This window comes from Geotrypetes seraphini, chromosome 3 (assembly GCF_902459505.1).
Source record: "Geotrypetes seraphini chromosome 3, aGeoSer1.1, whole genome shotgun sequence".
NCBI lineage: Eukaryota > Metazoa > Chordata > Amphibia > Gymnophiona > Dermophiidae > Geotrypetes > Geotrypetes seraphini.
In genome coordinates, this window is record NC_047086.1 from 150,840,241 (window position 1) to 150,867,589 (window position 27,349).

The window sequence follows — 27,349 nt, forward strand, 5'->3', positions numbered from 1 at the left end:
CGTGTCGGGGGTGCCGCGGTTGGCTGGGGCAAGAGGGCTTGAGCTCCCTCTTGCCCCGATCGTGTCGGGGAGTCGGCGGGGCAAGAGGGATTGACGTTAGAGAAAGGGCGAACCGCTGGAAGAGGAAGCAGCGCAGGCGCAGGGCTCACGGAAGGGCCGGGACCGCCAAGAGAAAGCAGCAGGACACCGGTAGGAGCTTCTACATGATGGGGGGGGGGGTCGGGAGGCTGTGGGGGTGCGAGCGGTCCTTCAGGGTGGGGGTGCGGGTGGGAGTGCGTGCGAGCGGTCCTTCAGGGTGGGGGTGCGAGCAGTCCAGCGGGGAGTGATTCGGACGTCGGGGGGGGCATCAGACTTTCAGGGTGGGGACAGGACTTCAAGGGGGAGAGGAGAGTCGGGGCGGGCGAAAGGAGAGTCGGGGTGGCCAGAAGAGAGTCGGGGCGGGCGAAAGGAGAGTCGGGCAGCATGCGCGGTATACGGGTGTGCGCGGTATATAAAAATTTCTGTACATAAATTTGTGTTTTCCGCACGCTATACCCGTGTGCGCGTTTTACACGGGTGCGCGTTATCTACGTGAAAATATGGTAATGTTCCTTTGATGCCATTTGAATTTCAGATACAGATAGGTTGATTATTGACCCCTGGTTTTTGCAATTTGGAGCAGCAAGACAACAACAAGATGGTGGAACAGAAGATTGGATGTACCAGTTTGTAGTTTAATAAGGTTCCAAGTAACTTAAAACAATAATCTTAAAAACAATCCATAAAGGATGTATACAGTCACAAGTGACCCACAAGATAAAAACCAAATAATGGATAAAATACAAATGATCCAACATGGGCCAGTTTTGGCAAAATAGAAATGCCTTCCTCAGGGGTCTTATAGGGTCCTTGGCTGTCTTAAATATAAAAACATAAAAGTCGCAAAAAAAAAAAAATAAAAAAATCCAAATAGTTAAGAGTCTACAAACAGCTTAGCTCACAAGCCTCCAATGTAGGCTGGTTTATTTTGGTCCATTTGTTTCTCTTCCCTTAAGCTTTTTTTTACCCTATTTTATAATCCCCTCTGAACTCATTTAGATAAACTAACACTTTGATTTAGGCACCAGGCTGGTGTAGAAGTATTTTTTTTTCTAAATATCTTTGGGGCTCATTTTCAAAAAAGATAAGACATCCAAAAAAAAGCATAAACTGTCATTTGGACATCTTGCTAGTTAAAATGTCCAAGTGGGCATTTTCAAAACTGATGTGCCAAATATCTTTCTGGTTGTTTGGTGTCTAGTGTGTCTAAATCTTAAGGAGGAATGTTAGAGGCATGTTTTGGGTGGGCTTAGGGCAGTCTTAGGACATGGACATTCTGCAGGGATAATCAAACCTTTAACAAAACGTCCAGGGCTTGGAGCTAGACTTATTTTTAAAAAACGAATAAGAGTCAAAAAGATGCCCAAACTGACCAGATCACTACTTGAGAGATTAAGACAGGACCCTCCCCATTACTTCCCCAGTGGTCACTGACCCCCTCCCACCACCCAAGGATATGAAATAAAACAGTACATTCTAGCCTGTATTACGAGGGGTGCTGAAAATTTCTCAACCCAACCAACCAACTTCCTAAATTCTGAGCATTATTTTGCCACTGTAGCTGTAAAGAGCGTTATCTTATTTCGTCACGTGCCAATTTGCAAAAACAAAGTTCTATGTTTTGATATTTTCAGATCATGGATTGAACCATATCCACATCATTATCCCAGGACAAGCAGACAGCCTATTCTCACATGTGGGTGACGTCATCTAAGGAGCCCGGATGCAGACAGCCTCACAAGCAGACTTGCTTGTAGAAACATAGAAGTTTTGAGTCTGCTGCACCGCGCATGCGCAAGTGCCTTCCTGCCCAGCACAAGACGAGTCTCCTCAGTTCTCAGCTTTCTGCGGAGCTGAGAAGTCTGTCTTTGATGCTCTTCGTGAAACTTCGTTGCTTCGTGCCTTCTCTTCACTGCGGTTTGTTTTAGTTCTTTTGCGAATCGCTGTGTTTATTTCTTTATTTTCTGGCGGGGCTGGTTGCTCGCCCGCACCCTGCGGGCTTCGACTTTGCAGCGGCTATCTTCCCTTCTATGTCCCAGCCAGTAACGGGCTTCAAGAAGTGTAGCCAGTACCAGCATGCGATTTCCCTCATGGACCCACACCGCTGGTGTCTTAAGTGTCTCAGTTCTGACCATAATCCGAAGTCGTGCCTGTGCTGTACTACTATTCAACCTCAAGCCCTTAAATGTCGTTGAGTTCAAGTGGAAAAGCTGTTCAGGATGGACTCTTCGGCTACACCCTCGGCTCTTGACTTGGTCCAGACTTCAGCCGGGGGTCCTCCTGCTTTGACGACTCTGACCTCGAGTCTCATCAGTCCTTCCTCGTTTGGCTCGTCTTTATCTTCCCTTGAGCTTTATCTTCCCCTGAGCTTCCCGCAGGTCAGATACCTAAGCAGAAGGTTCCTGCGGTGGTCCTCAAGTTATCCAAGCATCAGTCCAAGCCAAAGCATGCTTCTACTGCCACCTCGGAGCCTATAGCCTCAGCAAGTGGTCCAGTTTCAGACTTGGATCCACAATTGCAGGCTTCTCTCCAGACCATATTAGAGCAGCAATTTGTTTAGTTACTGACCAAATACATGCCTGCCTTGACTCTGTTTCCTGCAGTCCAGCCTGAGCAATCAGCAGTCTCCCGCGAGGTTGAGTCACTGCCTGTGCCTTGAGCTGTGTCTACACACTCTATGCAAGAAGTCGAGTTTTTGTGAGTGTCTTGGTTTTGAATCTTCGCACTCTATGCAAGGAGTCGAGTCTTTGCGAGTGCCTCGACAGGAATCCTCACATGCCATACAAGAAGCCGAGTCTTTGGGAGCGCTTTGAGATTCCTTGATCCAAACCACTCAGTCTATGGGGTTTTGATCTACAGCTTCTAGCCCTATTCATTCACCAGCGGCACTGCCCGTCTCCAGGCATAGGGCGGCACTCTCGTCATAGATCGAGGCCCTCATCGAGGCACAGGTCGTCTTCCGCAGAAAAGCCTTCCTCATCCAGGCCTCAATCCAGACCTTCCAGCTCTTTGAGGCCTCCAACTCCTCAACCAAGGTCTCTGATTCCAGACCCCGAGGACTCGGCTGATTCCAAGGCCTCCTCCAGGTCTGTGTATTCTTTGGGTTACCAGTACTCTAGAGCGGCCTCGCCTTCCTTCTCTACTCGAGGCGCTTTGAGGTCATCGAGTCCTGTTCAATGCCAGGTTCTAGCAGATCAATTATCTTTTTCCTCCTTTCTTCGTCAAATGGCTGATGACATGGAAATTAAATTGGACGCTGTAAATATTCTAAGGAGTATGTAGAGGAAATGAATCTGCCTCTGCCTCCTGCGGAGTCCCTCAAGCTTCCTCTTAATAGACCTGTCTCAAACTTTCAAAAGAAATTTAGAGACTCCAGGTAAATTGGAGTCGAGCTATAGAATACTACATTGCAAGGGATTTGAGAATTCACAGTTATGTCATCAATCCCTTCTTGTGGAATCTTCATTAAAGAGGACCCATCCTTCCAGAGTCTATGCCACAGTACCTCCTGGAAGAGAGGGCAAGACCATGGACAAGTTTGGCCTTCGCCTTTACCAGAATTCGATGATGGCCTCTAGAGTCCTAAATTACAATTTCACCTTTACGACTTATTTGAAATTTTTGAATGACCATCTTCCAAGTTTCATGAAGAACTTGGATGAACATAGACATGTGGAGTTTCTGAAGCTTGGTGCTACCTTGGCACAACTCCGACTACATCTTTTCCAGTCATCTTACGATGCCTTTGAACTTTCTTCCAGGGTCACTGCTTTCTCAGTAGAGATGTGCCACCTGGCCTGGCTTTGCACCATTGATATGGACCCTAATCTTCAGGATCGTCTGGCTAATATTCCTTGTGCAGGCAATGACCTCTTTGATGAGTCCATAGAGGCTGCCACCTAGAAGTTGAGCATGAAAAATCTCCTGCAAAGCCTTCTCAACCTCTTCCAACTTTCTAGAGGAGTTATCCTCCAAGGGCGGCTCCTTATACTCGAGCACCCGCCAAGAAACAAAAACAGCAGAAGCAACAGAAACCTCTCCCTTCTACTGCACCTAAGGCTGCTCAGCCTTTTTGACTGTCTCATACAGAGCATAAACTCCATCTTTCTGCCTCTGTCCTCCCTTCCCCCCATAGGAGGTCATCTCCATCATTTTTACCATCGATGGGAGACCATTACATCTGACCTCTGGTGTTGTCAATAATCAGGGAAGGATACTCTCTTCATTTCTCCCAGATTCCACCAGAGCTTCCTCCAAGAGAATATCCTTCCAATCCATCCCAGACCACCTTTCTTCTTCAGGAAGTTCAAGCTCTGCTTCATCTCCGTGCCATTGAGGAAGTTCCATTGGAACAGCAGAGCAGGGGGATTTACTCCCGTTACTTCCTAGTTCCGAAGAAGATGGGCGATCTGCGGCCTATTCTGGATCTCGGGGCTCTCAACAAATTTTTAGTCAAAGAAAAATTTTGCCTGCTGTCCCTGGCATCCCTTTATCCCCTTCTAGATCAAAACGATTGGTTATGTTCTCTAGATCTCAAGGAGGCTTACACTCGCATCCCCATTCATCCTGCTTCACGTCAGTACCTCAGATTTTGAGTTGGGAATCTGCATTTTCAATACAGAGTGCTACTCTTCGGCCTGGCATCATCTCCCAGAGTGTTCACCAAGTGCCTCATAGTAGTAGCAGCAGCTCTAAGGAGCCATGGTCTTCAGGTGTTTCCCTACCTAGACGACTGGCTCATCAAAGATTTTCGTAGTTTGGATCATCAAAGATTCAACATCAAAGGAGGTTATTGTAGCGACCAACGGACTACGTGGTTCCTACAAAGCTTGGGATTCGAAATCAACTTTCCCAAATCCCAACTCCAGCCCTCTCAGAATCTACAATTCATCAGAGCTGTTCTAGACACTATCCAACTCAGAGCATTCCTTCCTCAACAAAGTCTGGATGCTCTTATTCAGCTCTGTCACAAAGTGACACATGATGGTACTACTAGGTCACATGGCCTCCACAGTATACGTGACTCCTTTTGCCAGACTTCACCTCAGAATTCCTCAGTGGACCCTGGCATCTTAGTGGACGCAGGGTTGCGATCCATTATCTCAACACATTACAGTCACTCCTTTGTTGAAACAGTCTCTCCGCTGGTGGATGCTCTCTTCCAATCTCTCCAGAGGTTTACTGTTTCAGACGCCACCTCATCAGGACAGATTCTTCGACCTACGCTTGGGGGGCTCACCTCGACGGTCTCCGTACTCAAGGCCACTGGCCCAGCACAGATCGTTAGTGCCATATCAATCTGTTGGAACTCAGAGCGATCTTCAATGCTCTCAAAGCTTTTCAAAATCTTCTTCACGACCAGGTAGTCCTTATTCAAACGGACAACCAAGTCGCCATGTACTATGTCAACAAGCAGGGATCTCTCTCCCTTTGTCAAGAAGCTCTGAAGGTTTGGGACTGGGTAATCTTCCACAACACCTTCCTAAAAGCTGTTTACATCCAAGGGGTGAAAAATTGGTTGGCGGGCAAATTGAGTCGTCTTTCTGCAACCTCATGAATGGACACTCAGTTCCTCACCTCTTCATCACATTTTTTCTCAGTTGAGAACTCTTCAGATAGGTCTCTCCACAATCACAAATTGCCTCAGTTCTGCTCCAGGATATATTCTCCTCATCGACTCGAAGCAGATGCTTTTCTACTGGAATGGACAAATCTCTTCCTGTATGCATTCCCTCCATTTCCTCTCATTCTCAAAACTCTAGTCAAGTTGAAGAACGATCATGTCATCATGATTCTGATAGCTCCTCGGTGGCCAAGACAACCTTGGTACTCCCTTCTACTTTAACTCAGCAGCAGGGAACCATACCATCTACCAGTTTTTCCATCTCTGCTTACACAGAGTCAAGCTTACACAGAGTCTGCAGTCTCTACACCTGACAGCTTGGTACCTCTCAACATAACTCCTCTTCAGTTTTCTGTAAGAGACATTTTAGAGGCTTCTAGAAAGCCTGCCACTAGACAATGCTACCACCAAAAATGGACTAGATTTTTCTACGTGTTGTATCTCTCATGACATGGAGCCTCGAGATACCTCCTTGGCTTCTGTCATGGATTATCTTTTGCACTTGTCTACTTCTGGCCTCACGTCTACATCCATTCGGGTCCATCTGAGTGCAATTGCTGCTTTTCATCAGCCTATTTAAGGGAAACCCCTCTCTGCTCATCCGGTGGTTTCCAAATTTATGAAAGGACTTTTCAATGTCAAACCTCCTCTCAAACCGCCTCCAGTGGTTTGGGATCTCAATATTGTTCTTGCTCAATTGATTAAGCCTCCATTTGAACCAATATCTATGGCTCATCTGAAGTATCTCACTTGGAAAGTGGTGTTTCTCATTGCCCTCACATCTGCTCGAAGAGTCAGTGAGCTGCAGGCATTAGTTGCTGATCCACCTTTCACAGTTTTCCATCATGACAAGGTGGTCCTTCATACTCATCCTAAATTCTTACTTAAAATGGTTTCAGAATTTCAACTCAACCAATTGATTGTACTTCCAGTGTTTTTTCCAAGAGCTCATTCTCATCCTGGAGAATCAGCTCTTCATACTCTGGACTATAAACGTGCTTTGGCCTTCTACTTGGAATGCACCAAACCACACAGAACTGCACCTCAACTTTTTGTGTCCTTCGATCCAAACAAGTTGGGACATCCAATTTCTAAGCATACCATCTCCATCTGGATGGCTGCTTGTATATCTTTCTGCTATGCCCAGACTGGACTGCATCTACAGAGTCGAGTCACAGCCCACAGTCAGAGTTTCCAAGTGTTATTAAAATTTGTTATCCCACTTATCAGATTTCTAAGCAGCTTACAGTAAAACTTTTTTATAAAAATGGAGGGATATACAAACAATAGTCATTAAATGACAGTATAAATATACATTTAGACATTATAGACTGACTCAGAAGGTAGAAGGGGAGAAATACAATATTGAATGGGACACAAAGACATAGCATTTAACAACCATAAGATCAGCTATATAATCATAAATTTGTTATGAAAATAGACATTTATTGAGCATGCACCTTTACTTTTAAATTCTACTAATCTGCTGCTGGAAGGGTAATGATGAGAATGAACTTGAGACTGAAAGCATCTGTTGCACCAGATTCACAGTGAACTGTTCCATACTTTATCCTCTCAATTACTTGGTGGCATTATTTAATAAAGATTATACTCAGAATATAGAATAGGAAAAAAGTATAATACTCAGGTGTCAATATTCAGCCAGCAGCAGCGAGTGGTTGTTTTTTTTAGCCACTGTTGGAGTTATTCCTGCCATGGCGGCTTCAGAACCACTCCTAGTGAGGACATTTACAAAGCTGCCACCTGATCCTCAATTCATACTTTCACCTCTCACTATTGTTTAGATGTTTTCTCCAGACGAGATGGCCATTTTGGCCAGAGAGTTTTGCAAAATGTATTCTCCTAAGTTGCCAACACTCCTTCCATCCCATTCTGGTTAGCTTGGAGGTCAGCCACATATGAGAATAGGCTGCCTGCTTGTCCTGGGATAAAGCACAGTTACTTACCGTAATAGTTGTTATCCAGGGACAGCAGGCAGCTGTTCTCACAACCCACCCACCTCCCCTGGTTGGCTTCTCTGCTAGCTATCTGAACTGAGGAGACTCGCCCTGTGCTGGGCGGGAAGGCACTCATGCATGCGCGGTGCGGCAGATTCGAAACTTCTACGTTTTTCCATTCAAGTCTGCTTGCGAGGCTGTCCGCATCCGGGCTCCATGGATGTCGTCACCCATATGTGAGAATAGCTGCCTGCTGTCCCTGGATAACAATTGTTACGGTAAATAACTCTGCTGTCTCTGCTTGGTTGGGCGGAGAACTTTTCAGCGCCCCCTCTACAGCTTCAGATAGCCACACAGACAACTGAGCCCAACAGAATAGAAGGACATTCTAGGGAGTATGTAGTGAATGTCACATTTAAAAGTTCCAGGTACACATCACTATAATCTGCTTATATTGTATAGCAAGGGTGCCAATACTTTTTTGACTTGCGAGCTACTTTTAAAATGACTAAGTCAAAATTATCTACCAACAATAAAATTTTTAAAAACACAAAGCTGAGAAAATGTAAATTATCATTTATATTTGGGGTTTTTTCAAAGAGGTCAAGGCAGTTGACTTTAAAATATGCAATGTCACCTCAGTAACAACAATACAAAAATAGACAAATATACCCCCTCCCTTTTTACTAAACCACGATAGCAGTTTTTAGCGCAGGGAGCTGCGCTGAATGCCCTGTGCTGCTCTCGACGCTTATAGGCTCCCTGCGCTAAAATCTGCTACTACAGTTTAATAAAAGGGGGCCAGAGTGCAAAATATAGACATCAGATATAAATTCTCAAAATGGACACATTTTGATCACTAAATTTAAAATAAAATCATTTTTCCTACTTTTGTTATCTGGTGATTCATGATTCTCTGGTTGCACTTTCTTCTTCTGACTGTGCATGCAATATTTTTCCCTCCTTTCTGCCTCCTGCAAGCTTCGTCTCCTCTAGACCTCATTCCATTTCCCAACCAACATCTCTGTCCTTCCATGAGTCCAACTTTTTCTTCCTCTCTCCCTGCCTGCCCCCTGCCACCCGACACACTCTATCCCCTCCCCCTTTTCCTTCCTCTCTCCCTGCCCCTCCCCTTTCTTTCTGTCTCCCTGCCCCCCTTCTTTCTTTATCTCTGTCTGTCTTTCTGTCTCCCTGCCCCCTTTTTTACTTTCTTTCTCTCTGTCTGTCTTTCTTTCTGTCTCCCTGCTCCCTTTCTTACTTACTTTCTCTCTGCTGTCTTTCTTTCTGTCTCCATGCCCCCCTTTCTTTCTTTCTGTCTCCATGCCCCCCTTTCTTTCTTTCTGTCTCCATGCCCCTCCTTTCATTCTTTCTGACTCCCTGTCTTCCTGTTCTGCCTCCCTGTCTTGTCTTTCTGCCTCCCTGTCTTGTCTTTCTGCCTCCCTGTCTTGTCTTTCTGCCTCCCTGTCTTGTCTTTCTGCCTCCCTGTCTGTCTTTCTGCCTCCCTGTTCTGTCTTTGTCTCCCTGTTCTGTCTTTGTCTCCCTGTTCTGTCTCCCTATCTATCTTTCTTTCTCCCTGTCTGTCTTTCTGTCTCCCCTTTCTTTCTCCCCAAGCAACCACCGGGGCTGTTGTCTGGAAACAGGCCCCCAAACCAATGCCGACGTCTGGGAACAGGCCCCCAAACCACTGCCATCGTTGCCGCTGAGTTCTACCTGTTTTCCAACGCCGCAACAGGCCAGCAGCCTTCCCCCCCCCCCCCCCCCACGTCAATTCTGACATCGGAGAGGAAGTTCTGGGCCAGCCAATCGCTGCCTGGCTGGCCCGTAACTTCCTCTCCGACGTCAGAATTGACGTGGGGGGGGGGGAGAGGAGAAGAGGCTGGCCTGTTGTGGTGTCGTGGAACAGGGAGAATGCAAAGGCAACACGAGTCAATCGCGGAGCCAGGGATGGGTTCCGCGATCGACTCGCGTTGCCTTTGCAATCGACTGGTTGATTGCGATTTACATTTTGGGCACCCCTGTTATATAGTGTGCCCTCCAAAACTCTCCCAAAACCTACTGTACCTGCATAAAGATGACTCCTGCAGGCATAAGGACTATTGTGACTGAGTGCATAAGTAGTTTTGGGTGGATTTTGAAGCATTTACTCCAGGCTGCAGTAGAAACCTCTACCACAGGTCAGTAAAAGGGGAGGGGTGTATATCACATTGAAAATATGTATTAAATGAGATTTACGGCTGTATGCTTAGAATAAATAGCACGATTTGCTTTGTTACATTTCTGTTCTCACATGAATAAATAAGATATGGGATTTGCTAATAGCCTTGTTTGTATGATTTTATAGAAGATAAATGAAGCAAAAGAGACCCAACGTGATTGCTATGAAAAGGAGATTATCAGCCTGCAAAACAAGTTTGAATTGGAGACCTTACAACTAAATGAAGCTCATGCAAAAGGACTGGAAGAATTATCATGGAAACATCAAACAACACTTGAAACTGCTCACAGCACTGCTAATAAAGACAAGAAAAAACTGCACCAGGTAAGGAGTAAGTGATGAAACACGACCTTGGTAGATTAGTTCAATTAAAACAAAAGGTATAGAATAATTAATGGGGTTTCTCTGTCCTGAAATTCTGTTTTGCTGAGTTGCTGTATGTATAACTTGAAAGATTTAAAACTTAATTTTCAAAAGGGCTTTATATAAGCAACAGATCTTAACATTTTAATATTGTACACAGCTTAGGTAACATTTCTTTCTCCGAGGAAAAGCAGTTATAATATTCTCACATGTGGGTGACAACATCCACAGAACCCGGTACAGACAATTAACACTGCCCGTACTCCATGCATGTTGGTGCTTTCCTGCCTGATGTCGGCTTCTGGAACCTGCAGTTCTTAATTTTCCCCAGAGCTGAGAAGCTGCATTTTAGAATTCTCAGCAAGTCAAAACTTTTGCCTTTTAGGGTTCCTTCCCTTTATTTTTTTGGATTTTTGTTTTTTTGGGCTCTCAACAAATACTTCATGAAGGAGAAGTTCTCTCTGGGAACCCTATTAACTTCTGTTGGAGAAGGAGAGAAAAGCAGAGAAGAGAACAGGAGAGGGGAAGAAGGAGCAAGAGAAGGCAGGGGTGAGCAAGGGGCATCGACGAGAGGTAGCTCCACCCCCCTGATGTCATCCACTAGAGCTCTCCCTTAAAAGGGGAGGGATCAACAGCACTCAGTTAACAGGCTTGAGCAAGCAGAAAAGCAGAAGGAGAGAAAAGCAGAGAAGAGAATGGGAGAGGGGGAGAAGGAGCAAGAGAAGGCAGGAGAGAGCTAGGGACATCAGTGAGAGGTAGATCTGCCCACCCCCGATGTCATCCACTGGAGCTCCCCCTTAAAAGGGGAGTGACCAACGGCGCTCAGTTAACAGGCTTGAGCAGACAAGCAGGAGGCAGGAAAGCAGAAGGAGAGAACAGGAGAGGGGAAGAAGGAGCAAGAGAAGGCAGGAGAGAGCAAGGGGCATCGGCGAGAGGTAGCTCTGCCCACCCCCGACATCATCCACTGGAGCTCCCCCTTAAAAGGGGAAGGGACAACGGCGCTCAGCCATTCGGCGCGTGTCAAAGGTGAGCATTAAAGGCACTCGCCTTAACAAAGGGCCTTAAGAAGGGACGAGCACTGCAAAGAAGAAACACTAGGGAAGGACACCTACACAGGCAAGTGCCACAATGGCAATAGAACAGACAAGCAGTAAATAAACAAACACAGTAGACACAGAGGACACACACAAGCAACAGGGGAGGCAACACAGTTATCATGGGCGACTTCAATTATCCGGGGATAGACTGGAACCTAGGTACCTCTGGCTGCAGTAGGGAGACCAAGTTCCTGGATGCTGTAGGCGATTGCTTTCTGGAACAACTTGTCAAGAAAAATACGAGAGAAAATGCAATTCTGGACTTAATTCTAAATGGACTACGAGGACAGGCACAAGGTGTAGAAGTAGAAGGGACGCTGGGAAGCAGTGATCACAATATGATCCACTTCAACCTGGACACAAGGGCAAAACATTGATCCAGAACGACAGCCACGGCACTGAACTTCCGAAAAGGGAATTACAAAGGGATGAGACTCATGGTGGGGAAGAAGATTAAGAAGAGGATAAGCACTCTAAAAGCGCTATAGCAAGTATGGTCCTTTTTTAAGGACACAGTCATCGAGGCGCAAAATCTATATATACTGCGTATCAACAAGGGATCCAAGAGGAAAAAGAACAAGGAACCGGTATGGCTCACTGTAGTGGTGAAGAAAGTTATCAGAGACAAGAAGACTTCGTTTAAGGAATGGAAAAGGTCAAAAATGGATGAAAACTGGAAAAAGCACAAACATCATCAAAGCAGGTGCCATAAGGCGGTAAGAGGGGTCAAAAGAGACTACGAGGAAAAAATAGCCAAGGAGGCAAAAAACATCAAGCCGTTCTTTTGATATATTAAGGGGAAACGACCCGCAAAGGAAGCGGTGGGGCCATTGGATAACCATGGAATGAAGGGAGTGCTAAAGGAGGACAAAGCCATCGCCAACAAACTGAACACATTTTTTGCATCTGTATTTTCCGAAGAGGATATACACAACATACCTGAAGCCAACAGGCTATAAGCAGGAAACAAAGACGGGAAACTGGCAGGGTTGACGGTCAGTCTAGAAGAGGTATGCAGGCAGATTGATAGGCTTAAAAATGATAAATCCCCAGGACCGTTGACATCCATCCGAGGGTAATCATGGAACTGAAAGGGGTTATAGCTGAACTGCTCCAATAGCCAATCTGTCGATCAAATTGGGAAGAATTCCGGAAGACTGGAAGGTGGCGAATGTTACGTCGATCTTTAAGAAAGGTTCGAGGGGAGATCCAGGAAACTACAGACTAGTGAGTCTGACCTCGGTAATGGGAAAGACGGTAGAGGCACTGATAAAGGACCGCATTATTGATCACCTTGATGGACACAATCTGATGAGGACCAATCAGCATGGCTTCAGAAAAGGAAGATCTTGCTTGACGAACTTGCTGCACTTCATCAAGGGAGTAAACAGGCAGATAGACAAAGGTGACCTAGTCGACATTGTATATCTGGGTTTTCAGAAGGTGTTCGACAAGATCCTGCATGAACGACTGCTTTGAGAAATTGCGAGCCATGGAATCGAGGGTGAAATACTCACATGGATTAAAAATTGGTTGGCAGATAGGAAACAGAGAATGGGGGTAAAAGGACAGCACTCGGACTGGAAAAGCGTCAGGAGTGAAGTGCCGCAGGATTCGGTGCTTGGACCTGTGCTCTTCAACATATTTATAAACGACCTAGAAATTGGTACAACGAGCGAGGTGATTAAATTTGCAGATGATATGAAGTTATTCAGAGTAGTAAAGATGCAGGAGGATTGCGAAGACCTGCAACGTGACATAAACATGCTCGAGAAATGGGCCGAGACATGACAAATGAGGTTTAACGTGGATAAGTGTAAGGTGATGCATGTCGGTAACAATTTATACACAAACTAGTGTTTTAGCCCATTACATTCGTTACAGTAACAGGTGCTAGAATAGCCCCACCTATACCCTGACCCTGACTCTGACCCCCACCCATGCCCCGCCTCTATCATGCCCGGACCCTGCCTCCCACTGATCCCAGTCTCACCACCTCACCTTTCACCATTTCCTTTGTACCCTTTTGGCCCTCCTGACAGGGTCTTTACTTACCTGAGGCGGCAGCAGCAGTCCTGACATACCAACCTTTCCTCCCTCAGTGCCCCAAAGCAGCAGTGCTCCTACCATTTACATCTCTCCCTTTCCCCCTTTCACACCCTCTACCATCTCTCTCTGACCCTGTTTCACCTCTTTTGCCATCTTCCCCTTTCCTGTCCCCCTCTGTCCTTCCCCAAGATCATCTCTCTCTCCTGCCCCCTCCACACTCCCTGAAGTCTATCTCTCCTGGTCCCCCTAGTAGCCCCTCTGTCCTTCTCATCCATCTGTCTCTGTCTCTCTCTCCTCACCTCCTTGACTCTGCGGAGCTCTCGCAGCTCCTCCTCATCCTCCTCCAGCCAGGCTTCAGCCATCTCCTGCCGTGGCCTGCAGCCGCCGACAGCCGCTGCGGCCGACATCCGCCTCGGGGGATTCTCGCGCATGCACACTCCAACCTGCGGTGCCCTACAGCGCACGGAAAACGGGAGCATGCAGGTGGGAGTGCGCATGCGCGCTTAGGGCTTTATTATATTAGATGAGGTCTCACCAGAGTCTTATACAGGGGACATCAATACCTCCTTTTTCCTACTGTATGAAAGTATGAAATGTTGAGTTGCTGCTTCATTGCAAGGTAATACCATCTCTCTCTGACCCTGTTTCACCTATTTTGCCATCTTTCCCTTTCCTGTCCCCCTCTGTCCTTTCCCAAGACCATCTCTCTCTCCTGACCCCTCCACACTCCCTGAAGTCTATCTCTCCCTATCCCCTACCATCTCTCCTGGTCCCCCTAGTAGCCCCTCTGTCCTTCTCATCCATCTGTCTCTGTGTCTCTCTCCTCACCTCCTGCCTCTGTGGAGCTCTCGCATCTCCTCCTCGTCCTCCTCCAGCCAAGCTTCAGCCATCTGCTGCCGCGGACTGCAGCGGCCGACATCCACCTCGGGGAATTCTCACGCATGCGCACTCCTACCTGCAGTGCCCTAAAGCACACGGAAACGGGAGCACGCAGGTGGGAGTGCGCATGCGCGCTTAGGGCTTTATTATATTAGATACAGGCTGTCCGGTTCAGTACTTGGAGAGACCCTCCAGGAAAGAGACTTGGGGAGTACTGGTCGACAAGTCAATGAAGACATCCGCTCAATGTGCGGTGGTGGTGAAAAGGGCGAACAGAATGCTAGGAATGATTAAGAAGGGGATTACAAACAGATCGGAAAAGGTTATCATGCCGTAGTACCGGGCCATGGTACACCCCCACCTGGAATACTGCGTCCAGCATTGGTCGTTGTACATGAAGAAGGACACAGTACTACTTGAAAGGGTCCAGAGAACTAAACTAAACCTTAAGTTTGTATACTGCATCATCTCCATAAAGATAGAGCTCGGCACAGTTTACAGGTAATTCAATAAATGAGGGAAGGACATAATAAGAAATTAGAGGTTATGAAGAGGATAGCTAGCTTTATGTTTTGGAGAAAAGCCAGGTTTTCAGATGCTTTCAAAATAATTGGAATGAGCCTAGGTTCCGCAGCGGGGCAGGGAGGTTATTCCAAAGCTCAGTGAATTTGAAGAAAAGGGATTTCCTTAATTTACCTGCATACTTGACGCCTTTTAACGAGGGGTAAGATAGTTTGAGTATGTGGGCGGATCTGGCAGTGTCAGGTCTCGAAGAATTCCAGGATAGTGGGATTAGGGGAGGAAGAATGCCATGTAGGATCTTGAAAATTAGGTAGGTACTTTTAAAGTGAATCCTAGAAATCACCGGAAGCCAGTGAAGTTTTGACAGAAGCGGGGAAACATGATCAAATTTGCTTTTTGCGAAGATCAACCTAGCCACAGTGTTCTGGATCCGCTGAAGTCTTTGAAGATTTTTCTTGGTTAGACTTAGATAGGTGGAATTACAATAGTCCAGTCTGGAAAGAATGATTGATTGAACAAGGACAGCAAAATGTTGTTGGCGGAAGAAGGATCTCACTTTCCTCAACATGTGAAGACTAAAAAAACAATTTTTTACCAGAGAGTTGAGATGATCATTAAAGGAAAGTGTAGAGTCAATAATGATGTCCAAAACTTTGCTTGAGAATTCGATCTGCAATGTGGGACCAGAAGGTAGTGGAATGAGCGCGGGTAACTGATCTAATTTTGAGCCAAGCCAGAGTAGTTTTGTTTTGGACTTGTTCAGCTTCATTTGTACAGAGAGGGCCCAGGATTGGAGTTTTGATATGCAAGCTGTTATATTTTCGGTGAGGTTAGTGAGGTTCGAATCTATCTCGAGAAGGACAATGATGTCATCTGCATATGTAAATAGAGTTTCAAAGGGAGATAGATGGAAGAATTTCAAAGAAGACATATAAATGTTGAAAAGAATAGGGGACAGGGGTGATTCCTGGGGAACACCACATAGTGGTCTCCAAGGAGAAAACATGGTTCCATTCATGTTAACAGTGTAAGAGCGGGATCGTAAAAATTTTGAGAACCAGGCTAAGACTGTGGAATCAATGCCTATCTCAGAAAGTTGGTAAATTAGGATATCGTGGTGGACAACATCAAAGGTCGCAGATAGATCAAATTGTAGTAGGATAGCAAACTTATTACGAGATTGAAGTTGTTGAATCTTTTAGATTAAAGAGGCCATCAGGGATTCAGTGCTGAAATTGGGTCTGAAAGGTAATAGAATGGAGAATCTCTCTAAGTAAGATGAGAGCTGAGTGGATATAATAGCCTTGAGCATTTTGGTCAGGAGAGGAATATTTGCTATAGGACAATAGCTGGAAGGGGAGGATGGGTCTAGATCATCTTTTTTAAGTAGTGGGTTCAGGGCAATGTGTCCCATTTGTACGGAAATTAGGCCAAATAGTAAGGCTGAGTTGATAAGTCTGGTGAGAGATGAAATAGCCTGCGCGGGAATTTTCTCATAAAGGTAGGAAGGGAACGGGCCCAAGGCACATTTGCAGGATCTTTATTTGTGGCACAGTTTAGAGACCTGGGCTTCGGATACATGCGAAGAGAAGAGCGACTAAAATGATTAAGGGGCTGGAGGAGTTGCCGTACAGTGAGAGATTAGAGAAACTGGGCCTCTTCTCTCTTGAAAAGAGGAGACTGAGAGGGGACATGATCGAAACATTCAAGATAATGAAGGGAATAGACTTAGTAGATAGAGACAAGTTGTTCACCCTCTCCAAGGTAGAGAGAACGAGAGGGTACTCTCTAAAGTTAAAAGGGGATAGATTCCGTACAAACGTAAAGAAGTTCTTCTTCACCCAGAAAGTGGTAGAAAACTGGAATGCTGTTATAGGGGAAAACACCCTCCAAGGATTCAAGACAAAGTTAGACAAGTTCCTGCTGAACCAGAACGTACACAGGTAAGGTTAGTCTCAGGGCAGTGGTCTTTGACCTAAGGGCTGCCATGTGAGTGGACTGCTGGGCACGATGGACCACTGGTCTGACCCAGCAGCGACAATTCTTATGTTCTCTGCTCTCTAGACCTCAAAGAAATGTACACTCACATTCTAATCTTATCTGTCCACAGAAAATATCTTCAGTTTCGAGTAGGTTCTTGCCACTTCCAGGCATCGGCACTGACAGTGTTCATGAAATGCCTGGTAGTAATAGCTGCAACCCTTCGCTCATGGGGTTTTCACATGCTTCCTTATCTAGATGACTGGTTGAACAAGGCCTTACCATTGCAACAAGCTGAGCACACTATAGCTAGTCTACTGGAACTGCTAGGATTTGCAACAAATTACTAGAAGTCATATGTCCAACCAACGCAGACCTTAGAGTTCATAGGAGCTCTTTTGGACACTATTCAAGGTTGAGTTTTTCTACCTCAATAGAGAGTTGACAGTCTTCTCCACCTGTACCAGAAAGTCTCCTCCCTACCATGCATTACTGCACAGCAAATGTTACAACTTATGGGTCACATGGCTTTTTGACTGTTCATGTCATTCCATTTGCACGTCTACACCTCAGATGTTCCCCAATGGATTCTAACCTCCCAGTGATCATAAGCCACTGGATTTCTCTCTGCAATACTACATGTGTTCTCACACCTTCATTGGTCCCTGGTAGATGGTTCCTTCCAATCTCTCTAGAGAGGCTTTTTCAGCCTCCTTCCCACCCACCAGATGCTATTTACCACAGGTTCCCCAGCCCAGCATGGAAGCTTATATCTCGACAGCTTCCACACTCAAGGAGTCTGAACTCATCGTAAGAAAACTTTCCATATCAATATCCTGAAGCTCCGAGCAATTCGCTGTAACCTACTCACTTTTCAAAATCGCTTGCAGAATCAAGTAGTCCTCATACACACCAACAATCACATTGCCACGTTCTGCTTGAACAAACAAGGAGGCATAGGGTCTCGCTTTATCTACCAGGAAGTGATACAGATATACACTTTGATGATTGCTCACAACATACTGTTCAGAGCGGTTTACCTAGTGGGGAAACAGAACATCTTAGCAGACAAACTGAGCACTCTCCTTCAACCTCATGAGTGGTCTCTCAACACATTTACCTTATGACTGATTTTCTCAAACTGGAGGTACCCTGAGGTAGATCTCTTTGCTTCCTCCCATAATCACAAGCTTCCACTTTACTGCTCCATACCTACACTCCCAATCGTCTGGAATCGGACACCTTTCTGCTGAACTGGCAACAATAGTTTCTCTTTGCATTCCTTTCAATACCTCTCGTCAGGAAAAATCTCAAACTTCACCAAGATCAAGGCACCATGATTCTCATTTCACCCCTTTGGCCACATCAGCCATGGTTTCCTCTCCTTCTACAACTCACTGTTTGGGATCCCATCACGCTTCACTTATTTCTAACATTATTCACACAGAAGGAAGGTTCTCTCCTCCATCCTAATCTACACTTGTTAGAACTCCCAGCATGGTATCTTTCTCCCAATAACTAGATTTTTTTTAACTCTTATCTTCACCAGTGTCAACTTATCATTGAGGCTTCCAGAAAACCACCTACACAACAATTTTATTGTTTTAGATGGACTTGTTTCACTGTCTGGTGTGATCTCCACTCGCTAGATTCAATTACTTATCCTCTGCTCCTGTTCTGGATTATCTCCTTCACCTTTCTAATTCTGGGCTGAAAACTGCTTCAGTACAAGTTACAAGTTCATCTTGGTGCTATCAGTGCATTTATGGCTTGTTTACCTTTGATGGACCTCTTTTTCCAACAAATGGATCAAAGCGGTTTGCATAAAATATAATTAAAAGAAAAGGAACGCCATAATAAAATACTAGATAAAAGCAAACATTCACTACACACATTTATTCAAGAGAGACCTGGTCCTGGTCCTTTCTCACATGTTTCCTAGCATCAGAAGTGCTGGTGTTGTTGGACAATCTCAAATATATAAGGGATCAAATGCTTTACCAAATAGGTGAGTTTTAAGAAGTGCCTTAAATTTTGCAAATATAGGTTCTTGTTGAATACAGGGTGGAAGATCATTCTATAGTTGGAAAAGAAACCGTTGTCTATGAATCTCTTGGTCGCCAGGTTCATTAAATGTCTTGACCATACCAAGTCTCCTGCCATTGCATGGGACCTCAATGTTGTTCTCTCCATGTTGATGAAGTCTCCCTTTGAACTACTCTCAACTTGTTCATTCAAAACATCTATAGCCATATGGAAATACAGGCACTAAATTATGGTGTATGCTTCTAATTGGTTTGTTTGATTCATTTGTTAGTGCTGTGGGCTCTACAGCCTTAGTTTAGCAGCCCTAGCAATCAGAGGTGCCTAAGGCACTATTTGTTTAAACTATCTGCACCTATGGAGATAGGTAAGTCAAAGGATGTTCATACAATGTGCTGATCTGCTGGTACCAGTAAAACTGCCAGAGACCCAGGTTAAGGGGTTTTTGGTAGTTTCTAGAAGCTGAGTAAGATAGAAGCCAAGGCAGCCCTTGTATTCTCTAGGGGAGTGTTTCAGTGGCAGTAGCTACATCCCCAGAGGGAATTTAAGATCTGGTAAAAAGAGACTCCTTCCAATTGGCCATTGCAATTTTAAGGACTGAAAAGATTGTACATATTATTTTATTTTAGAATTTAACATAATAATCAAGCATATACGTGAAAAAAAAAATCATAACAAGACATAAATATAAAGGGAAACGACTTAATACAGTCAAGCTGTAAGCACATATAGAAAATAGAAAAATAAGTTGGATTTATGTGAGATTTGGAAAAATATTCAAGCAGAGTAACTATTTCACCAACCAGAAGGAGTAAATTGAGTTTGGAGTTAAATTCCTAGTGTAGTCTGAATTCTTAGAGGAGTGAGGAGAATATCTGGTGCATGCTTGCCATGGGTCCCCATCTTGGAAGTTGGTCTCGGCCCTGGTCCCAAAGAAATAAATATTTTTGTGTGCCCCATCAGCCATCATCTGGAAAAAGGATTTGGGTAGCCGCTTAGAACCCTGGGGTTACACAGCTTATTTGGAAAGTAGTGTTCCTCATATCAGTTACATCTGCATGGCAGGTCAGTGAGCTTCAAGTACTTGTATTGGATCCACTCTATACAAGATTCTATCATAATAAGGTTGTTCTCCAAACACATTTGAAATTCCCCCGAAAGTCATCTCCGAATTTCATCTCAACCAGTCCATAGTTCTACCTGTCTTCTTCCCAAAGTTGCTTTCTCACTGTGGTGAGGCAGCCTTCTACACCTTGGGCTGTAAAGTGCCCTTGCTTACTACATGGATCATACCAAGCCTCACAGAACTATCACTCAACTCTGTTGGCCTGTTTTACAAAGCCGCACTAGCGGCTGCAGTGCGGTAACGGCCCTGAAGCCCATAGAGATTTAAAGGGCTTTGGGGCTGTTGCCACACGGCAGCCGATAGCGCGGCTTTGTAAAACAGGCCCTGTGTCTTTCAAACCTAACAGACTTGAAGTTACTGTCATCAAGAGAATCTTCTCCACTTGGCTAGCAGATTGTATCTCCTTTGCATATACTTGGGCTGGATTGATGCTAGAAGACAGTGTCACTGTTCATAAAGTTCAAGCTATGGTGACTTCAGAAGCCTATTTTTGCCCTACCATTGAGGGCATTTGTAAAGCAGCCACTTGATCCTTAATTCATGCCTTCACTTTCCACTACTGTTTGGAGAATCATTCCAGAAGGAATAGTAATGTAATGTAATTTATTTCTTATATACCGCTACATCCGTTAGGTTCTAAGCGGTTTACAGAAAATATACATTAAGATTAGAAATAAGAAAGGTACTTGAAAAATTCCCTTACTGTCCCGAAGGCTCACAATCTAACTAAAGTACCTGGAGGGTAATAGAGAAGTGAAAAGTAGAGTTAGAGGAAAAATAAAAATAAAATAAACATTTTAACAAGACAGCATTGATCTAAATACTTTGGAAGGTAGAAGAGAGGAGAGAAAGGAATAGAAGCAGAAGGGGGAGCCGTTGAACAGTAGAATTCTGGAGAAATTTAAATGATAGAAATAGAACAAAACAAAGACAAAAGGCAAAACAATAGATAAGATTAAAGATAAATCATAAGCTGGAAAGAAAAATAAAATAAAACTTTGTCTTCAATCCACGGTTTCAGCGTCAGTGATGAAGTGGAGCAAGTAAGTTTAGGAGGAGCGATTGACGTTTCCAGAAAGGGCTTCTTCAGGGAAGAGACTTGGCAGACAGTCCCAGGATGCCTATGTCTCCTCCCCTGCGATGTTCTCCCATCCATGCATTCCCTCCCAGACACACTGCCCGTGCCCCAGCCGCTCCAAGGAGGCTGCCCCAGATGAGGCCCACGGTGAATGCAGGATTCTCTCCTCTGCGGGAAAGCCGCCCGGAGCCGACAGTCGATCTTCTTAGCAGATTGCATGGGGGGAAGAGTTCAATTTGGGCAAGCAATTCTGCAAAAAAAATTTTAACTTTATTTTTTAATTTAACATATAATTATGAGTTTCAACACTTGTTCAAGAAACACAGTGCTTGCTTTTTCATGTCAATTATGAAAAATAGAAGAAAAAAGAAAGAAAAAAAGGAAATGAGTGAAATATAAGCTCTTCCTCAGACCACTATTAAAGAAGGGACGAGAAAAAGAAAAACAAAGGAGATATTCTACTAAAAATCATTTAAGAGGAAAAGACAAACAGAACAATCTCGGCTTATTTCCATTAGCAAAATCTTATACACAACTACTAGTTAGCTTCTTAGATGTCTTGTTTCTATCGCCTATCCCGTAGAGTCAGACATGAAGAAGAATTCACTCATAAGAGCTACAGAACCTTTGGTAGATGGTTCCTTTTTATTACCACCTTGTTTGTTTCATTTAGTTGTGGTTAACTAGCATTGTTATTTAGTGTTTGCATTTTGAGCAGACAGACTTATGTAGTTTTGAGGAATTTCCCCATACCCCTCTCTTCAGTATACAGTTATGCACTCCTAGGACTCACTAGAAGCTTTGGTACCACAGAATGGGTGAAGCTTCATTTGACTCAATTTACTCTTTAACATAGAGCATAAGTAATGTGACCATTAATTTTTTTTATCAAAACGGGACATCTATTAATTTTCAGACCCACCCCCAATCCTGCCTCCATCCCGCTCCAACCCCACCCCCAATTTCTTCCATTCATTTTTCATGTACACACAATATCTTATTAATTCATAATGGTAACCATAAAATTAAAAAACAAAACCAAACCACAAAGCACACTGTACGCAGAGAAAAAGTTATCATTTACGAGTTTCGGGGTTTTTTTTCAAAGATGTCAAGGCAGATGACTTTAAAATATGCAATGTCACCTCAGTAACTATAGAAAAATAGACAAACATAATGCAAAATATAGGCAGCAGATTATAAATTCTCAAAACTGACACATTTTGATCACCAAATTGAAAATAAAATCATTTTTCCTACCTTTGTTTGGTGATTTTATGAGTCTCTGGTTGCACTTTCTTCTGACTGTGAATCCAATATTTCTTTCTTTCTTTCTTATCCAACATTTCTTTCACAATACAACCCCATCCCCTTTGGGTCCAGGTCTCTCTCTCTTTTCCCTCTGTTACCCTCCCCAGATCTCGTGTCAGTTCTCCTTTGTACCTACCACCACCTTTGTTCCATGCCTCCCTCTCTCTCCCTCCTCTGTTATGATCTTCCATATCTCTGTTCTTCCTCAGGGTCTCTCCCTCTCTGCTTGCACCTCCCATAGTCCAGCATCTGCCTCCTTTCTTTCCCCTTTGATCCAGGCCTTTCACTCTCTAGTCTTTCTTTTGCTTTCAACCCCCCCCCCCTTTTCTGCCTCTCTCTCCTTCCTTCCTATGTCCCCCTCACTACCTTCCAGTCTTTGTCCCACCCTTTCCCAGAAGCCAGCCAGCATGGCTCCTTGCCGCACCGATGCCAGCCTGCCTGTCTGCCTCCCTCCCTCCAGTGCCAAAGCCTGGCCTACCGCTGATTCTTCTGCATACAACACCCCTTCCCCCGGTCTGCCACCCTCCGCTGCCGCAATTACAGGAAAGGAAGGTCCAGGCGTCGGCCCACAAGCCTTCCCCGACGTCAATTCTGATGTTGGAGAGGAGGTCCGGGCCAGCCAATTGCTGCCTGGCTGGCCTGGAACTTCCTCTCCGATGTCAGAATTGACGTCGGGGAGAAGGCTTGTGGGCCAATGCCTGGACCTTCTTTTCCTGCAGTTGCGGCGGTGGGTGGGGAAGCAGAGAGAGAGCCCAGGCTCTGTGATTGCCTGTCCCGTTGTCTCCATGCACAGCTTCGGGATGCGCTCTCTGAAAACGGGACATTTCGGCGTCCCAAAGCTGTGCGTGGGGACAACGGGACAGGGGATCTAAAAATGGGACAGTCCCATTTAAAATGGGAAGTATGATCACATTAAGCATAACCTCCCCTCTCCAATTTGATCTTCTCTATCATTGCAATATATGAATGTTCTTCAAAAAGTTTCTGCAGTTTCAAATTTCTGTGGGAAGAGGTAAGAGGGCGTGTTAGTAGGATGCTGGGAAAAATGTATTGCAAAACAGAGTGAATATGTGGAAAAGTGATATAATTTGCTTTAGAGATATTTAATAAATACCATGTTTCCCCAAAAATAAGCCCTACCCTGAAAATAAGCCCTAGCATGATTTTCAGGGCAGGTCTTAATATAAGCCCTAGTTAGATTGATCCCCCAAGCAGTGTTCCCTCTAAGCGGGCGGGTGTTGTGAGCAAACTTTTTTCACCGTGAGCCAAAAATATCGGGCGCCAGCAAGTTATGAGCCAACTCGCCCGATTCTCCTCTCGCCGCCCTGCCATCTGCCGTACGCCTCTTCCGATCGTGCGCTGTGACGAGAAACGTGTGCGCTGCGATGTAATATTTTGTGCGCCAGCGCACGCCAGCGCAGCTTAGCGGGAACACTGGTTCAAATGGTTTTATTTATTTCCCCAAATTTATTTTTGTTATACGCATTGAAAATATTTGATATTGCGTTTAAATCAAAATCTCAATAAACTTGAAACGAGTGCCCGTGAGATTGTGGGAGGGTTAAATACTCAAAACTTAGAAGTTTTTGCTACGCCAGCTTTCTGGTATCTTTACATACAGTGGCGTACCTAGCATATGTAACATCCGGGGCCCATCATTTTTTGGCACCCCCCCCCATCTGTAAGAAAAACATGATTTTTAGTAACAAACCACACGTCACACATGAGTACCTAGGAAAAGGCAGCATCTTACATATTGCAGTGAGCAGTACATCAATACACCCATTGTAAAACTAAACAAGCCAGACCAGCACAGATCAATCCTACACCGTCAATCCTAACAGAAAACCATGTCTTTCGAACACACAGAACACAGAAAACACCTTCGCCTAGTAAGGAATATGTAATCACAAACTAACCCCTCCCTCTTTTACAAAACTGTAGTGTGGATTTTAGCTACGGAGGTAACAGCTCTGATGCTCATAAAATTCTGAGCATCAGAGCTGCTACCACCAAGGCTGGTGCTAAAAACGCTTCACAGTTTTGTAAAAGGGGGGATAAAATAAAAATACATAGACAAAGGTTAAATTGAACCAGCAAGAAGCTGGACTCTGCATACAATGCTTCACAGAAACAGTGACACATGTCTCCTAAAGCAATAAATAAATAGAAATTTTTTTCTACCTTTGTCTTCTGTGGTTTCTCCTTTCCTCATCTTCTTGTAACTCTCTTCCTTCCATTCACTGTCTGCCGTCTCTCTTCCCCTATATGGCATCTTCTCTCCTTCTATGCCCCTTCCAGAAACTGTATGCCTCCCCCTTCCATCTCTCCTTTCACCCCATTGGTCTGGCATCTCTCTCCTCGCCTTCCCTCTCCCACACCTCTCCTCATAGTCTGGTATCTCCCCTTCCCTGATTCTCTGGCATCTCTCTCCTTTCCTTTTCTTCCATCTTTCGCTCCCCCTCCATGCTCTCACATCTCCCCCTTCCTTTTCCCTTAGACTGGCATACCTTCCTCCTATGCTCCAAGCCCTGGCATCTCCTTTAATTCCCTCCCTCATCTTCCTTCTCCCTCCAGCTGGGTACCGCAACACTCTTCCCTGCAGCTCTGCCCTTCCCCCCAATTGCCCTGCTTCGGTTCCTCTTCTTCCTTCCTTCCCCCCCCCCCCCCCCCCGCGGGACCCTGCGGCACCATCAACTCTTACTCCCTCTAATGTCGGCCCTGCAGCTCCAGACTTCCTCGCACCTTCTCCCCTCCCCCTTTGGATCGCTATTATTTTAAATGTTATAGCCGCGGAGCTGTATCCATCAGTGGAGATGTCTAACCTCGGCCTGCCCCGGAACTCTTACTGCAGCAGCCGCCCGTCTAGGCAGGAACAGGAAGTCACTGTTGCAGTAAGAGTTCCGGGGCAGGCCGAGGTTAGACATCTCCACTGATGGATACAGCTCCGCGGCTATAACATTTAAAATAATAGCGATCCAAAGGGGGAGGGGAGAAGGTGCGAGGAAGTCTGGAGCTGCAGGGCCGACATTAGAGGGAGTAAGAGGTGATGGTGCCGCAGGGTCCCGCGGGGGGGGGGGGGGGGGAGGAAGGAAGGAAGAAGAGGAACCGAAGCATGGCAATTGTGGGGAAGTGCAATCCCCCCAATGCGTCCCCTTACCTTACCGACGCGTGTGTGCGCTGTGAAGAGAAACTTTGCGCTGCGATGTAATATTTTGTGCGCGAGCGCAGGCCAACGCAGCTTAGCGGGAACACTGCCCCCAAGCCCCTCCTGAATGTCCCCGATTCCATCCCTGGATTCGCCGGCAGCAGCGCTCCCTTCCCCCCACCACAACGCCTTGCAGCCCACTGACCCTCCCATCCATCCCCCTGCGCAGCATCTTTCCATCTCCCTCCCATCCGAAACCCAAAGACCCACTGCGAGACTGACATACCTCCCTCTAAACAGTAGCATTGGCAGCACTATAAACAGGTTGCTTCGCAGTCTTCTCCCGCCAGGTCCTTTCCTCTGCTGCATCACTGATGATGTCATCAGCGATGTGGCACAGAGAAGGCCCTGGCGGGAGAAGGCCGTGAAGCAGCCTGTTTAGAGATCTGCCGATGCTGCTGTTTGGAGGGAGGTATGTCAGTCTCGCAGTGGGAGGGTCGGTGGGGGTTCTTCTGCGTGGGGGTGGGTGGGAGGGAGGGATAGATATATGCTGTGCAAGGGTTCTGCACGGGGGATGGTTGGATAGAAAGATGCTGTGCAAGGGGGGATGGGATGGAGGGATAGAAAGATGCTGCTCAAGGGTTCTGCTGCAGGGGGGATGGGAGGGAGGGATAGAAAGATGCTGCTCAAGGTTTCTGCTACACAGGGGATGGGAGGGATAGAAAGATGCTGCAAAGGGAAGTCACAAGGGGATGGATGAGAGGGGAGGAAAGATGCTGCACATGTGGGGGATAGAAAGGAAAGAAGAAGAATTGGGATAGAAGAGAGGAAGGGAGAGATGATCATTGTACATGAAAAAAATAAGCCATCCTGGAAATAAGCCCTAGTGCATTTTTTGGACTCCCAAATTAATATAATACACTGTCTTATTTGGGGAGAAACAAGGTGGTGTTTAAAAAAAATAAAAGTGTGGAAACTTTTGAAGATCCCTCGTAATTTGTACCCTGATCCCACTGATTGTTCCTCTTTTACCAGATCTCTGAGATGCCTATTATATCTTCCTCCATTTATTAGTTTATCCCAGGACAAGCAGGCGGCCTATTCTCAACATGTGGGCAACGTCATCCATGGAATCCGGATGCGAACAGCTTCGCAAGCAGACTTGTTTAAGAACTTTAGAAAGTTTGCGACTGCCGCACCGTGCATGCGCGAGTACCTTCCTACCCGAGACAGGGTGCGTGTCTCCTCAGTTCTCAGTTTTCTGCTGAGCCGAGAAGTCCTATTTCAATGCTCTGCGCTAGACTCAGTTCTACTTCATGCCTTCTCTCACCGCGTCTCGTATATTATTTTCTTACAAGGTCGCTGTGTTTCTTTGCGCGTTTTCATTTTTAAAAAAAACAACCAAAAAAACCTTCATTTTATTTTTCCTATGTGTCACGGCGGTGCCTGCCTCGTGGCCTCAGCCTGTGGGCTTCGATCTAACTGAGGCTATTTTGCCATTTATGTCCTGGCCGGTCACAGGCTTCAAGAAGTGTAGCCGATGCCAGCGCGCGATCTCCCTCACTGACCCATGTAGGTGGTGTGTTCAGTGTTTGGGACCTGACCATCATCTGGAGTTGTGTGCCTGCTGTGCTACCCTTCAACCTTGAGCCATCAAACATTGTCAAGTTCAGATGGAGAAACTCTTGGCAGTATGGATCCACTTTTCCCGACCTCGACCTTCAATCCTGTCAAACTTCTCATGGGGGGTTCTGCCTTCTGCCTCAATCTCAACCTTAATCAAAACCTCCTCATTTGGGTGGTCCTTGTCTTTGGGCAAATCTGCTAAGTCTTCTCCTGAGGAGCCACTTTTCTCGCTGCCTCCCTCAGGTTACGTACC

General features: G+C 45.6%; 1 protein-coding gene across 6 annotated transcripts in view; it reads left to right on the plus strand.

Annotated features, from left to right (window-relative positions):
- Positions 1-27,349, plus strand: part of FAM184A (family with sequence similarity 184 member A) — a 408,528-nt gene that overhangs the window by 155,722 nt on the left and 225,457 nt on the right. For all 6 annotated transcript variants that reach the window (XM_033938486.1, XM_033938491.1, XM_033938492.1 and 3 more), the window contains exon 5: positions 10,001-10,198. In XM_033938486.1, coding sequence (XP_033794377.1) covers positions 10,001-10,198 — 198 coding nt within the window. The remainder of the gene's footprint in view (positions 1-10,000; positions 10,199-27,349) is intronic.